This window comes from Pelophylax lessonae (genome assembly GCF_965119305.1).
Source record: "Pelophylax lessonae genome assembly, chromosome: 1".
Classification (NCBI taxonomy): Eukaryota; Metazoa; Chordata; class Amphibia; order Anura; family Ranidae; genus Pelophylax; species Pelophylax lessonae.
In genome coordinates, this window is record NC_138768.1 from 682,842,292 (window position 1) to 682,856,679 (window position 14,388).

The window sequence follows — 14,388 nt, forward strand, 5'->3', positions numbered from 1 at the left end:
TAAGGACATGGATTACTGTAACTTTGTCCTGTGGTCTGATGAGACCAAGATAAACTTATTTGGTTCAGATGGTGTCAAGCATGTGTGGTAGCAACCACGTGAGGAGTACAAAGACAAGTGTGTCTTGCCTACAGTCAAGCACAGTGGTGAGAGTCTCATGGTCTGGGGCGGCATGAGTGCTTCCGGCATTAGGAAGCTACAGTTCATTGAGAGGACTATGAATACCAACATGTACTGTGACATACTGAAGCAGAGCATGATCCCCTCCCTTCAGGGATTGGGCCGCAGGGTAGTATTCCAACTTATCATACGCAAAAACACCTCCAAGACGACCACTGCCTTGCTAAAGAAGCTGAGGGTAAAGGTGATGGACTCGCCAAGCATGTCTCCAGACCTAAACCCTATTGAGTATCTGTGGGACATCCTCAAACAGAGGTGGAGGAGAGCAAGGTCTCTAACATCCACCAGCTCCGTGATGTCATCATGGAGGAGTGGAAGGACTCCAGTGGCAACCTGTGAAGCTCTGGTGAACTCCATGCCAAGAGGGTTAAGGCAGTGCTGGAAAATCATAGTGGGCACACAAAATATTGATACTTTGGGCCCAATTTGGACATTTTCACTTAGGGGTGTACTCACATTTTTTGCCAGCAGTTTAGACATTAATGGCTGAGTGTTGAGTTATTTTGAGGGGACATCAAATTTACACTGTTATACAAGCTGTACACTCATTACTTTACATTGTAACAAAGTATAATTTCTTCAGTCTTCATTCACACCTGAGCGTATCGTTTTTTTGGGCGTTTTTTTCAGGTGTTTGGAGGCAGGCCTTGACATCTAGCAAAAACACTCTCTGCAAAAAAAGAAGCTCATTTACTTTTTTGAGCTTCAGGCATTTTGCTTTAGGTGACAAAACGCTCATATGTAAACAGGGGCCATTAAAATGAATGGGATTTTTCTTGTTGGGCGTTTTGAGACTTCAGAGGTGAGCAATTTACGAGCTGAAAAACGCTCAGGTGGGTTAAGGCAGTGCTGGAAAATAATTTGGACATTTTCACATAGGGGTGTACTCACTTTTATTGCCAGTGGTTTAGACAATAATGGCTAAGCGTGTAGCAAAATGTCATTTCTTCAGTGTTGTCCCATAAAGAGATATAATAAAATATTTACAAAAATGTGGGGGGTGTACTCACTTTTATGAGATACTGTATATTATATACAGTATCTCACAAAAGTGAGTACACCCCTCTGAATTTTTGTAAATATTTTATTATATCTTTTCAAGTGACAACACTGAAGAAATGACACTTTGCTACACGCTTAGCCATTATTGTCTAAACCACTGGCAATAAAAGTGAGTACACCCCTATGTGAAAATGTCCAAATTATTTTCCAGCACTGCCTTAACCCTCTTGGGCATGGAGTTCACCAGAAATTCACAGGTTGCCACTGGAGTCCTCTTCCACTCCTCCATGGCGACATCACGGAGCTGGTGGATGTTAGAGATCTTGCACTCCTCCACCTTTCGTTTGAGGATGCCCCACAGATGCTAAATAGGTTTTATGTCTGGGGACATGTTTGGCCAGTCCATCATGTAAAAACACACACAAATGTAGTGTGCTGCTATTGAAGTTGTTGCTTATACATTGTTTTGTGGTGTTCACGCTGAGATTTATTATAAATATACAGTATATATTTATATAATCTAGAGAGATAACTTTATATAATAAAAGTGCTTGAGGGAAGTGATAAAGTATTGTGCCATGACTGCCTGCTCTCTTTCTGAACTTGTGTTCACTTATTTAAATGCTGACTCACGTCTATTTTAGTCTGACCTTGACAACATTATCCTTTTGTACAGCCAAGGTGACCAGAGCACTAATAGCTGTTTAGGTTCCTGTACAGATCACATGATTTCCAGACACCCAAGAGGGTAGAGGTATAAAAAGACTATTGGATTTTCAAGGAGAACAATCAGACCAGTGTAATAGATGTAATGTGGAATTTGTGTGAGTGTTAAGTGCCATGTGTTTCAAATTCTCGTGCAGCTAATAATGTCTGACACATGACTTCCATTGCTGGGTTTGTAGTACATGATGCACACTAATTAGATACCAGATTTGTTTTTCAGCCATGACAGATCTCACTGAATATTTGCTTTGGGACTTTTTTTTTCATACTAGATTTGTAGTTGTGGCAGAATAGGATTTCTGGTGCCATTTATCCATTATTTGTGGACTTTTCAGCTCATCTTGTGTTGACAGATGGTTTCAGCAAGAGCCGTACAGCACTTGCAGTCTGTGGGCAGCACTGAGAATCTGCTTGTAATTAAATTTCTGCTTGCAGATCAGAAACACTGGACAGAGATATGAAGGTGTTGTCATATCTATAATGACACTTAGTGCCAGATCAAGATAGACCTGGCAATAGAAGGTAGCTCAGCTTTGCTTCATTGGTAAAAATGTGTTTGCAGCTGCTTTTACAAAGTTATAAAATCATAGCTTGCTTGTTTGTTAAATGTATTTTCCTCTTTATTAAAGAGGTTGTAAACCCTCGAAAGTTTTTTTTTTTTTTTTCTGAAACCTGAAAGAGAAACCCATAATGAGCTCATTATGAAATACTTACCTTAGAACGAGCCCCCGCCGTGCCGCCCGCTTTTCTGGATGACGGGCGACATGTCTAGTCGCCCGTCTTCTGGGATCGCAGCATCCGGCCATCTGATTGGCCGGAGCCGACGGTCACGGCACAGGGCTCTGAAGAAATGGCACCAGCAGCCGTTCCTTCAGAGCGCATGTGCCAGGGACGTCACTGGCTGCATGTAAGGTAAATATCTCCTAAACGGTACATGTTTAGGAGATATTTACAGTACCTATAGGTAAGCCTTAATATAGGCTTACCTATAGGTAAAAGTGTCAGAGGAGGGTTTACTTCCTCTTTAAGCCTGAAGTTCTTAAAAGGGGAATGATAAAGACCATGTTGTTAGATCATTCCTTTTAAAAAAAAAATCTTCAGTGAAATTATATATGTATTTAACATAATTTATACATGTTATTTACTTGTAAAAAGCATTCCTTGTGGAGACATCTAAAAGCCCTGAGAGGGCCCTTGTATGCCGCCATTTTGGATGTAATGTCAGCAAATACTGCCTCAGGACAGAGAGTATTTAGTTACTCCCAGAAGAGGAGAAAGCTATGATGTGCAAGGTGGGAGGGGGCTGTGATAGGGTTATTGACTCTTTATGGAGCAGTCAAATTCTCTAGCAAGTTAAAGGTGAAGTGTAGCTAAAGCTTTTTTGACTATACTTCTCCTATGGATCGCAGAGTTCATTCTGCACTCCTATGACCTGTTTTCAGCCAACAGGGGGATGATGTCAAAAAGCCGCTCAAAGCACTAAAAGGTTTTGCTTGGGATCCACCCAGAACCCTGGACCGGCAACTGGTGCAGCCTCTCAATGATCCACTGAGAACCTGAGGCAACCCCTCCTGCCCAATCCACAGCCCAGTGTTCCAGTGAACACAGAGGGTGGGGGAGGAAGGGTGGGAACTGAGTGATCAGTGGTGTTTGATGGCTCAGTTCTCACAACAAGGCCGGCGGGAGGGCAGATCAATGCTGCATTCACTTAGGTGAGCATAACGTTTTTTCTCTTTTAGAAAGCCATACTTCTCTTTTAAAAACTTCATTACAAGGCGATAAAAAATATTTGTGGAAAAGTAAAATGCTGCAAGTAGTTATTTAAAATATTTTTATTTTTTGTTCCTTTACCTGCAGTTTAAGTTGGTGATATATTCACATTAAAGTAAAGCTGTACTAAGGAGAAAGTTAGTTATTCCCTCTATTTTTTCAGTATGTCATTAATCTATCCCGAGAATGCTATTAAAAAAAAATATGGTAATTTTAGGTATGGGCTCCAGATGAATTATGAATATGGTCTGAATTTCAGAAAGCTGGCGTTTATATAGGATTAGGATGGTGCTTTAAAGGCAATAGGTGGGTTTTGATGCTTGCTCTTGGGCCTCATAGGCGAATACTATAGGCACATTTTAAAGAATATTTTGAGAAGTACTTATAGGAAAACATGTCACCAGTAAAAAGAAAACATAAAAACAGCTGCTTGACCATGTCTGCATGGTATAGAGGTGCACATCATCTTATTACACAGCTCAACTAGTTCAGCTTGTAAAATATTTTGCAAAACTCCGGTTCAGCCGCATCTGGAGTATGCCATCCAGTTCTGGCCACCAATCCTCTGGAACAATGCGCTTGAACTGGAGAGAGTCCAGAGAAGGGCAAGAAAGCTAATAGGGGTGTTGAAGGACCTCAGTTATAAGGAATAACTACAAACATTAAACTTATTCTACCCTGGAGAACAGGTGATAAAGGGGGGAGATATGATGCTATATACAAATCCTTAAATAGTGATTCCAGCATTGAATGGAAACGTAATCTTCGGTCTCCAAAGAAGACACACGGCCACACAATGAAGTTGGACTAGAAACCAGTCAATGTCGAACTCTGTAAGGGGTTGTTTTTACTGTTAGTGCTGTCATGATGTGAAACTCCCTTCCACAGTTGGCGTGTGAGAATGTAGATACCCTAAAAAATCTTTTAGATATTTCCTAACACAGTTACAAGGATATTGAATACCATGTAATATGGGGGGGGGGGGGGTCTGTTAAGAATGTAAACTCTGGTTTTGACCTTCTATAATACAGTTGAAATTTACACGTTTATTCCTCTTTTTTTAATTTAATTTATACAAAAGTGAAACCATATAAACTGTACTGTGCTACAAAATAAGCTGTTAATTAAAAATGATTTGTACCTTATTTTGGCAGTGGTAGTGTAATAGGCATTTTAATTTGTATTAATGACCATTTAAAGGCTTGTTATGATTAAGAAAGCAAAAACATTTGATTAAAACGTATTAGCATGTTTTAGTAAGCTACTGTCATGCATATTCAATGCAATAGAAATGAGCCAGATTAATGGGAATTATCACTAAGTATTGTAGGCATGGCTGTCATGGTAAGAACAAGGGCCCCTAATTAGGCAGCTAGCAATTTGAAAGAAAGGATGGTTCCCTCTTGCCTAATCAGCATTCTTGGTGAGATAACTAAACCTGTGGAAAGAGTTTCCTCTGTTGTGTTTTCTTTTTGTTTTTTTAAATAATTTGTCATCACAACGTAGTATTGCCATTACCATTGTTTTTTTTTTTTTTTCTGAGATGTGCGTAAATTTAAAGGGAAGATGACGCAGCCAACATTATTCACTGCTGCCTCTTTTTTTCCTTTTATTTGAATAAATCATGAAACGGCATCTTCAGATGGCTCTCAGCATTGATCTCATAACAGACCTCTTTAAATATTAATTTTACTCCTGAATTTTGTATGTCAAGCATTTTGCATGGAAGAAACACTCATTACGGGAGAGACAGACTTATCTGGTTAAATGAATGAGACAAAACAATCATTCGTAGAACTTCCGTTGAGACCCATGTATGCTTTGCATTGGCTTCCTTTGTCTTGTATACTGTTGATAAAAAATACAGGGAGACTACCAGCAGATCTGCTTCTTGTAGATCATTTAACCTTAATGCAGTTTGTATACAAATCTGACTTTCTCTTTTGTTCATCAATGGACACAGTGCTCTATAAATCATAACTACTGGGTTATATTGCCTCATCCAGGAGTAGGACTAGGTAGAAAGAAAAACACCTGGCTACGCCCATGGTCCATCCTCAGCTTGGTGTATATAATCCTGCTCTCTGCTCTAGTTAATCAGTTTTTATCTGTCTAGTCAGGAGTAAGGACCTAGGCTCCTGGCTGGGATTTCTGATCCTAGCAATTTTTTTCTCCTTCCTTACCTTTTTTGTTTTTTCCCTTGGGAGATCCACAATCAACTGCCGGGCTGGATAATCTAGATCCAGTGGTTCCCCGACCCAGCCAGCGAGCGCGTGCAGACCACAGCTATACGCTAGGTCAGCCACGATATAGCCTCACGGACAGAGGCTGGCCCGCGCAGGGTTGCATACGACCAGGCTTGGGTCTGAGTCGCAGCAATTCCTTGCCCAACCGCTCCCCTACTTCAGTGGTGAGGATTCTGTCTGGAACGTTACCCGCACCATGGAAGGATAAGTATTCCCCCCCTCCCCTTTTTGGGGTTTTATTTGGGTGGACGTGGTTAACATCCAGGGACGGTCGGACCTGCCTGCAGGTTTCATCCTCCCATCCTTAAAAATCCCTCAGTGAGCTGGGCTTCTCCCACTCCCTTCCCCCCCTGTCTGGACCTGGAATCTGGTGGGGATCCCAGGGCAAAGGATACAGCAGAGACTCCTGGGGTCTCCCCCGCTATCCCCTCTGTAGGGGTCCTAGGATAGTGTGTCCTGCCCTGGTAGTCTAGAGGGGTTCCAGTGTAGGAGACCCCTAGGTGGCTGCCCCACTGTTTACAGTGTGGGTATAGTGCAGGAAGGTCCCAGTGCAGAGACCGGTGCAGAGTGCGCAGCAGAGTCTCCCCTAACGTGTATCCTACCTTCAGGAGGGGGTCCCCTTGCAGAGGGCACAGGGAAGATATTGGCAGCATGCCATTTTCCCTTAGTCTGGCTGGTCTCCGGTTGGCGGCCATGTTTGTGTAGCCGGATGATGTCACGGGGACCATTTTCCCTTAGTCTGGCTGGTCTCCGGTTGGCAGATTGTTTGTGTAGCCCGATGATGTCATGGGGCCATTTTCCCTTAGTCGGGCTAGTCTCCGGTCGGTGGCCATGTTTGTGTAGCCCGATGATATCATGGGGCCAATTTCCCTTAGTCTGGCTGGTCTTCGGTTGTCGGGCATGTTTGTGTAGCCCGATGTCACGGGGGCCATTTTCCCTTAGTCCAGAAGACGTTGGAAACTATTAAAGCTTCGTGGGGATGACAAAGCTCCTCCTTAGTTTCCTCTGCCTGTGCCCAGGACATATGAACAAGGATGACCTCCATGGTGAGGCTGGGTCTCAATTCTCGGCGCTCCTCCAAATTGTAATGCGAGTCCTTGGGGGTCCCTGTTATCTCTCTCTCTGCTGATAGGTACCCTGAGCCTTGGGGGGGATCCTTTAGTAGTGCCAAAAGTTTGTTTTTGTACTGCAAGGCCTTCCTTTTCTTATGGAGCCTCATGGTCACATTCCCCAACTGACCCCCTCATGGAGGTGGCAGGTCGCTCAGAACCCCAGCTTCCCATGGTTGCACTGACAGTGGCCCTGCAGTCCCGGGTTTAAGTTGGCGTGTGGGCAAAGGCCCAGGAGGAAGTGTCCCCCACCTTTCCTTGCTCAGTCGGTCTCATCTGATTCTGAGCCTGATGCCGCCGTGGGCGCAGGCCTGTCCAGGGGGGCTTAATATCACCCCCCCCCCAGATCCATCCGATAGTGAGGATGATTCTTCCATGGTCGCAGTAGAAGCACCTATCGCTGCAGTGCGTGAGACTTTAAAAATGGAGGATGTGGCTGATGTAGCCACGGACGTGGCTGTGTCGTTTGGTACGCATAAGTCAACTCGCACTTCAAAGATGTTTCCTTATGTTCCTTATTTTGAAAGATTTTTCTGTAAGGAATGGGAACAACCAAAATTACCCTTTCTGGTCCACAAACGTTTTGCTGTACATTAGCGTTTTGAGGAGTCACTTTTAAAAACGTGGAACCAGTGGTGGACCCTCCTGTTTTCCAGGTTAACAAAGCTACCATGATCCCAGTAGAGGAATCCCTGTTCATTAAGGACCTGGCTGACAGGAAAGCGGAGCCTGTGGCACACAGCATATTTACTATGGCTGGTTTGACATTGCGGCCAGTCTTTGCCTCAGGGCTGGTGTCTCAGACCCTAACTGAATGGGCCAAGCTTTTGCGCCAGGGCCTGGGGGGTGAGCAGGTCCCCACTGCTTATTTTTATTTAGCGGACCAGTTGGTACATGGGCTGCAGTTTATTTGTGATGCAGCTTTAGATACAGCTCCTGTGCTGTCTAAAGTGTCTGTTTCAGGGGTGGTGATTAGTCGCTTGCTATGGCCTAAATATTGGTCATATACCAAGCTGAGGATGGTCCCTGGGTGTAGCCAGGTTTTTTTTTTTTTGTTCTGCCTAGTACTACTCCTGGAGGAGGCAATATAACCCAGGAGTTATGATTTATGGAGCACTGTGTCCGACGATGAACTCGGAGAAATGGATTTTACTGTAAGTAAAAAAATCCTATTATTAATGTGGTGACTGGTATCTTTAGATCCCACATTACAAAAAAAAAAAAAACAGATAACCTAATGGCATGGGAAATAAGAATTTTCAACAATAAACCTGTTATGTAAACTGGTACCAGAAAGATCTAGCGAGGCCTGTTCACAATAACGTATTGAAAACTGGAGGTCCGAATTGGCCCTTATTGTCTCTAATGGAAGATTTCCCTTTACTCCCTGATGGGAGGAAGACATTTACCCTTACTCTAAAATGACTGCTGCCTGTGTACCCAGGGGTAAACTCCCTGATGGAGAAAACACACCCTTCTATAGTACCACCAAAATGAAAAGAAAACAAAATGTTTTTGTACACACTCTTGGTTGTGATATATCTCCCTGTGTCTTCTGTCACACTTTTATTAAAGCTTCTGGTGTTTGTATTTCCTGATTGTCTAAGTGGCGGTGCTTATTGCATCAGTCTGTAACAAGACAATACTTTGGTGTCCAATCGCAGCCCCAGCGCCACATAAGTTGGGATGCTGTGTAAAATCTACATAAAAATACAATGCAATGATTTGCACATCTCATAAACACATATTTTATTCACAGTAAAAAATAGAAAAACATATTAAATGTTTAAACTAAGTAAATATACCATTTTAAGAAAAAAAAAAGATCATTTTGAAATTGATGGTAGCAGCATGTCTCAAAAAAATGTAAATGCTGCCCATTCCAATGCATCTTTATACCATCAGAGATGCAAGCTTTGGAACGGAGCGCTGATAACAAGCTGAAAGGTCCCTTTCTGTTTAGTCTGAAGGACGCAGAGGCCATGGTTGCCAAAAAGAATATCACATTTCAATTCTTCTGGCCGTGGAAGAGTTCTCCACCTTGCAATAGACCATTTTGAATGCGCTTTGGCCCAGGGAAGATGGCAGCTTTTCTGGATCATGTTCAGATATGGCTTCTTCTTTGCATGATAGAGCTTTACCTTGCATTTTTGTTTGGCATTGCGTTCACAGACAGTATTTATTGGAAGTATTCTTGAGCCCATGCAGTGATGTCCATGCCTGTTTTTAATGCAGTGTTGTCTGACTGCCGGAAAATTCCAGGCATCCAATATGGGTTTATGGGAGTGGCAAATCATTGCATTGTGTTTTTTTGTAAATTTTGCACAGTGTCCCAACTTTTTTGGAATTGGGGTTGTAGTTTTGTTCTCTTTCTCAAGGCTGAGAAGCGGTTACTTTTTCTTTGAGTTTATACTGCAAAACTGCTGATCATATAAGTTTATTGATTTTCTAAGTTAATAATTAAATATTTTAAAAATGTAGTAAATTGCAGCTCGCCAGTTGTAGATTTATTTACCAAATGTAAGAAAGGCACCTACATTGCTTCAATACATAAAGGTACATCAAAGAAAACTTGCACGCATCTTGCCAGCGTGATGATGTCAGCACAGGCTCCGCCCTAATAAGTTTCGACGTAAGAGACCTTTTTAAGAGGCCAGTTGCTTGTGCTGAAGATTACAGGTACTTATATAAGGCCTGTAAGTGCCATTCTGAGATTACATTAAATATGAAAAGCATACAAACTGCTTCTGTTATCACCGACTATTATTTGTTCACAAATGTTAAGCATCATTACCATATTATAATTTCTAAAAAATTTATAATAAAATCACTATTGAAAACCTTTGAAAAATGTTTTGGTTTATGATTTAGGCTTTATTCACACTTATGCGGGTGGGTGCAGGAATCGCACCAGTGCGATTCCTGCATTCAAAACACGCTGCTCGTTTACAGAGCAGGGCTGCCATTCATTCTTAATAGCTTCCCCACTCATCTAAACATGCAGTGCATGTGTGGGAAATCACATGGTGCAAAAGTGCAAGGACATTTTTCAAGTTAATAGGCTGCTGTGCCCGCACAAACGCATGCCGCACTGAAAGAATAGGTGTGAACCATGCCTTATAGTGCATCTGTATCTATCTAGATGGTTTTTGGGTGCTACTGTACACCTAATTTGTTTAATTTCTATTCTATTTTCCAGTTTTTCACATTTAAGAATTGTTACATTTTTGTTTTTGGGTTTAATACTGCTTTAAGCAGCAACTTTATAAATTAGATCTTGCTTTTGATTTTGCCATCTTTGGCTGGTCACCCGATTAGGATAGACATCACAAAGATGCACGTTTGGCTTGTGTAGGGGCACCTGAGGACACACCTGAATTATACAGTTCTGTAGTGAGCGCTGTAAGTTTAGCTGCAGCACTGATTCCTGTGTGTGTTCATGTGCTGCCATAAAACAATTATTGTGTGATGGACTGTGTTGTTGCAAATGCAGGGGAGAAGCCACAAGGGATTGCTGTATTTAGAGTAAGATGAATGATTGAAGCACTCATTTGCCTTTATTTAAGGTTTGTCAATAGCAAATACCAGCAACATTCAGTAAAGTAAATAAATGAAAACCTTATTACTAAAGGCTTCTGCACTTAAGATGGATGTCTGCACTCTACAGACACATTAACAGCAGTAAACTGGATTTGAGTGTCTAAGTAGAGAATTGGATGTCGCTCTGCTCTGACATGACTTCATCTTGGGAAGTGTGGTGGCAGGAAATGTAGTCACTAAATGCTGAATCAGGCTGGAGAAGTGTGTGCCCACCCAGTTCTGACAAAAGCACAAAGAAAAGGCTGCAGGACTGAATTTTATTTCCCCACGCAGACGTGTCTAAGACCAATTTTTATAACTCACCTTTGGCGTTCTCTTTCCTGACGTTCTGCTGCCTGTGGCTACCTAGCAGCATTTGATAGCAGCTGCTTATTCACCGTGGCAGCTAGGGAACACTGCATTAGTGCAGACAAATTGAATGTTGGTTCATTATTTCCTCAGCGGGAGTATTGTCACACTCATCTGTTTTCTAGAATATTCTTATTAGTCATCCGTGATTCATTAACTGTTTCACTGCTGACAAGACTGCGCCATAATGTAGCGAAGTGCGCTGCCTAGTCTTGTTGGCCACAGAAGGTCACTTACTCTGCAAGTGAATCTCAGATAGTCATTCAGTCACACTGATACACCACATCATTTTCCTGGTCAGACAATTTAGGTTTCCACAAATTACTAAATATTTGCTCTGGCATCTCCTTCATTAAATATTTTTTTTCTAACGGTTTATTTTTCAAAGCTTACAGCTATAGGAAAAACTAGCAGGTTTTAGAAAGAATTGTGCTATTGGGATAAAAGTTTAGTAGCTGAATTTGTGTAAAGTAGCGCTGATGACATTAGAAATGCATGGAAGCGGATTCTACACATTAGATACATTACCATTCGTGCCCTGTACGAATCATTGCAGGGTTCATTTTCACTGGGGAAACCTTTTCAGCAATTTATGTTTTGGGGAATTGAGCAAGCGGTTATATGCAGTGCGTTCTGCCAATATGAGGTTTACACCATTCCTGAATTAATAAACTGCATTGTTCCGGAATGTTTCCTGTCTCCACACTATGTAGTCAAGGCATTTGTTTTCCAAAAGACCCTCTTTTGTGGGGGGATTTTGCCATGTTCGCTGTCCATTCTTTGCGGTCACCAGTATGCAAACTAGAACTCTAACAGTTGCCTTTAAATGGCTTATCATATTATCTGTAGGCAGCATAGCAGCATGGGATCATGAGGAAGAACTGCCTTATGTGCTTATAATATAGCTATGGAAAATATTCTCCAGGCTAGAAGCTGTGCAGGGAATAATGACAGCACTGTGATAATACTAGCCTTATGCAACCCATCCACAAATGTCTTAGTACAATTGCGCAGAGTATTGCATTTTTCTGTAATCACCAGTGACCTTATAAAATATGTTTAATGCAGTAACATGTTCTGTGGATTAGGAGAATGTCTGCATAATTCCTTCAAGACTTTCTAAAAATTGGGGTGGGGGAAGCAACATACCCCCCCACAAGCAATTATTTTTACCAATGGGCTGTGACAGCTAGTGGGTATGGTCACAATTGCATGGTATCTGAGACTAAATCTTCTAGCATGGGGTACAGAGAATGTATTATGTAGCCAGTGGCAAAAAAAACATGCAATCTATTAAAGTAATTTTCCTTAATATTTTTTTTTTTTTTTAACTACAGAGGCAAATGGAACTCTATTGTAGTATTCCCAGTTGTGGAGCAGTAAATTAATGAGCGGAATCTTTGAAAATGTCAGAAGTATCACGAGGGTTTGAATAAATCTAACATGGAATATCTACTGACTGTGCTATCATTTCTGTGCAAGTGCAGGCAGTACATTGAGAAAATTTTGATGCTTTATAATTCAGTAATTATTTTTACAAATTGTATTATACAGCGGAATAACAATTCGAGAAAAAAAAAATCTGTTTTTGCTCAATCAGATGCTGATAGGCCTCTTTCACACGTGGCGGACCGTATTGCGATCCGCTCCGGCACTTTTTATTTATTTTTTTTTTACTGACACGGATGACACTTGTGTCATCCGGTCCGTATGTCCGCATATCATCCCATCCATTTGCGGATGATATACGGACATAATGTATGTCTATGGGATTGCGGATGACACCGCTGACATCCGATTTTGCGTCCTTTCCATTTTTTTAAACGGTTGACACTTGTGTCACCCGGTCCGTATGTCCGCATATCATCCCATCCGTTTGCGGATGATATACGGACATAATGTATGTCTATGGGATTGTGGATGTCAGCGGATGACACCGCTGACATCCGATTTTGCATCCTCTCCATTTTTAAACTGAAGAAAAATAGGGTTCTGTTCCGTTCCAAAAACGGAACAGAACCGAAAGGGCACAAATCGGATGTCAGCGGATGGTCATCCGCTGACATCCGCAATCCCATTGACATGCATTCTGTCCATATATCACCCGCAAACGCATGGGGTGATATACGGACATATGGAACGCCCGTGTGAAAGAGGCCTTAGAGTATGTTTTTAACAGTTTGTACTGCAGGTCTATTTATCAATATTTGAACCTTTGATTCACCTATTAATCCAATTTAGGCCTCTTACACACGATACACCTGTTTGAGCATCTCACGGCTTGAAAATGCTCAGTACGGCTTTTTGAGCTAAAATACAGCCCGTTAATTGTAATGTGCCTATGCACACAGACGCGTAAACAAGCCCTGTGCATTCTTCAGTAAGAACAAAATAGAAAAATCTGCATTTTTGGTCAGTAATTTAAGCCTCAATGCACGCAAATACTCGCAAATACATACAAAAAAAAAGGTCTGGAAAAAGTAGATGCTCAAACAGGAGTATTGTGTGCAAGAGGCCAAAAGGAGATGCTCAAACTGGAGTATCGTGTGCAAGAGGGAAATGGGTGAAAATGTGAATTTTGAGGTACACCGTTGATCAATAAACCCGTGAATTTGATCTAGAGAGGTGGACATCTTCTCTGGCTAGGATAAAAGCAGTTTTTGGTTCACTATCACAAATTTAAATGAAGCGCGTATCATTATGTGTCTAGAGATTGTTAACCGTGGCTTATTACTGTTTAATTTTTTTTTTTTTTTTTCTACAAGGCCACAGAAAGTGAGCCTGGAGATATGGACCTGAGTGGACTGCCAGAGACTGCTGTAGACTCAGAAGATGACGATGACGAAGAGGATATCGAAAGAGCATCTGATCCCTTAATGAGCCGAGACATTGTTAGAGACTGCCTGGAAAAAGATCCCATTGACCGAACAGATGATGACATTGGTAAGTTGACAAAAAGCCAGATTGCTAGTAGCGAACAGACAGTCCCACCTTTTTAATCCTGTTTATTGCTGACATAAACACGTCTCTGGTAAAGGTCAGAATCTAGCAATCAATCACTGGCCTAACCAACAATAGAAGAAGAATGGGATAAAACAAGCTCCATCAATATGCTTGTAACACAGAATGCATTTGCCTTGTAACCTGTCCGAGTCCTTGTGATGGCCAGCAATTCCTGGGCTAAAGTCCTTGCTCATGTGCCTTATCTCTGCTGTTCCACACACTTTTTGAATTTGCTCTCACCAGTGCACACAGTGTACTTTACATGGTCGTTCTTTATTCTTCATTTGGGGTGATTGATCCGTTCTAAAAATGCTTTGCTGTAATAGATCAATTTTTTTTTTTTTTTAATGTACGGAAGCAAACTGTGCATGAGTTCTGTCTTTATGCTCTGGAACACATAGTTA

The 14,388-nt window shown here is 41.7% G+C and overlaps 1 protein-coding gene across 17 annotated transcripts in view; it reads left to right on the forward strand.

Annotated features, from left to right (window-relative positions):
- The window catches only part of RAPGEF2 (Rap guanine nucleotide exchange factor 2), a 455,748-nt gene that overhangs the window by 378,973 nt on the left and 62,387 nt on the right, over nucleotides 1–14,388 (forward strand). For all 17 annotated transcript variants that reach the window (XM_082243629.1, XM_082243614.1, XM_082243627.1 and 14 more), the window contains one exon: nucleotides 13,747–13,924. In XM_082243629.1, coding sequence (XP_082099755.1) covers nucleotides 13,747–13,924 — 178 coding nt within the window. The remainder of the gene's footprint in view (nucleotides 1–13,746; nucleotides 13,925–14,388) is intronic.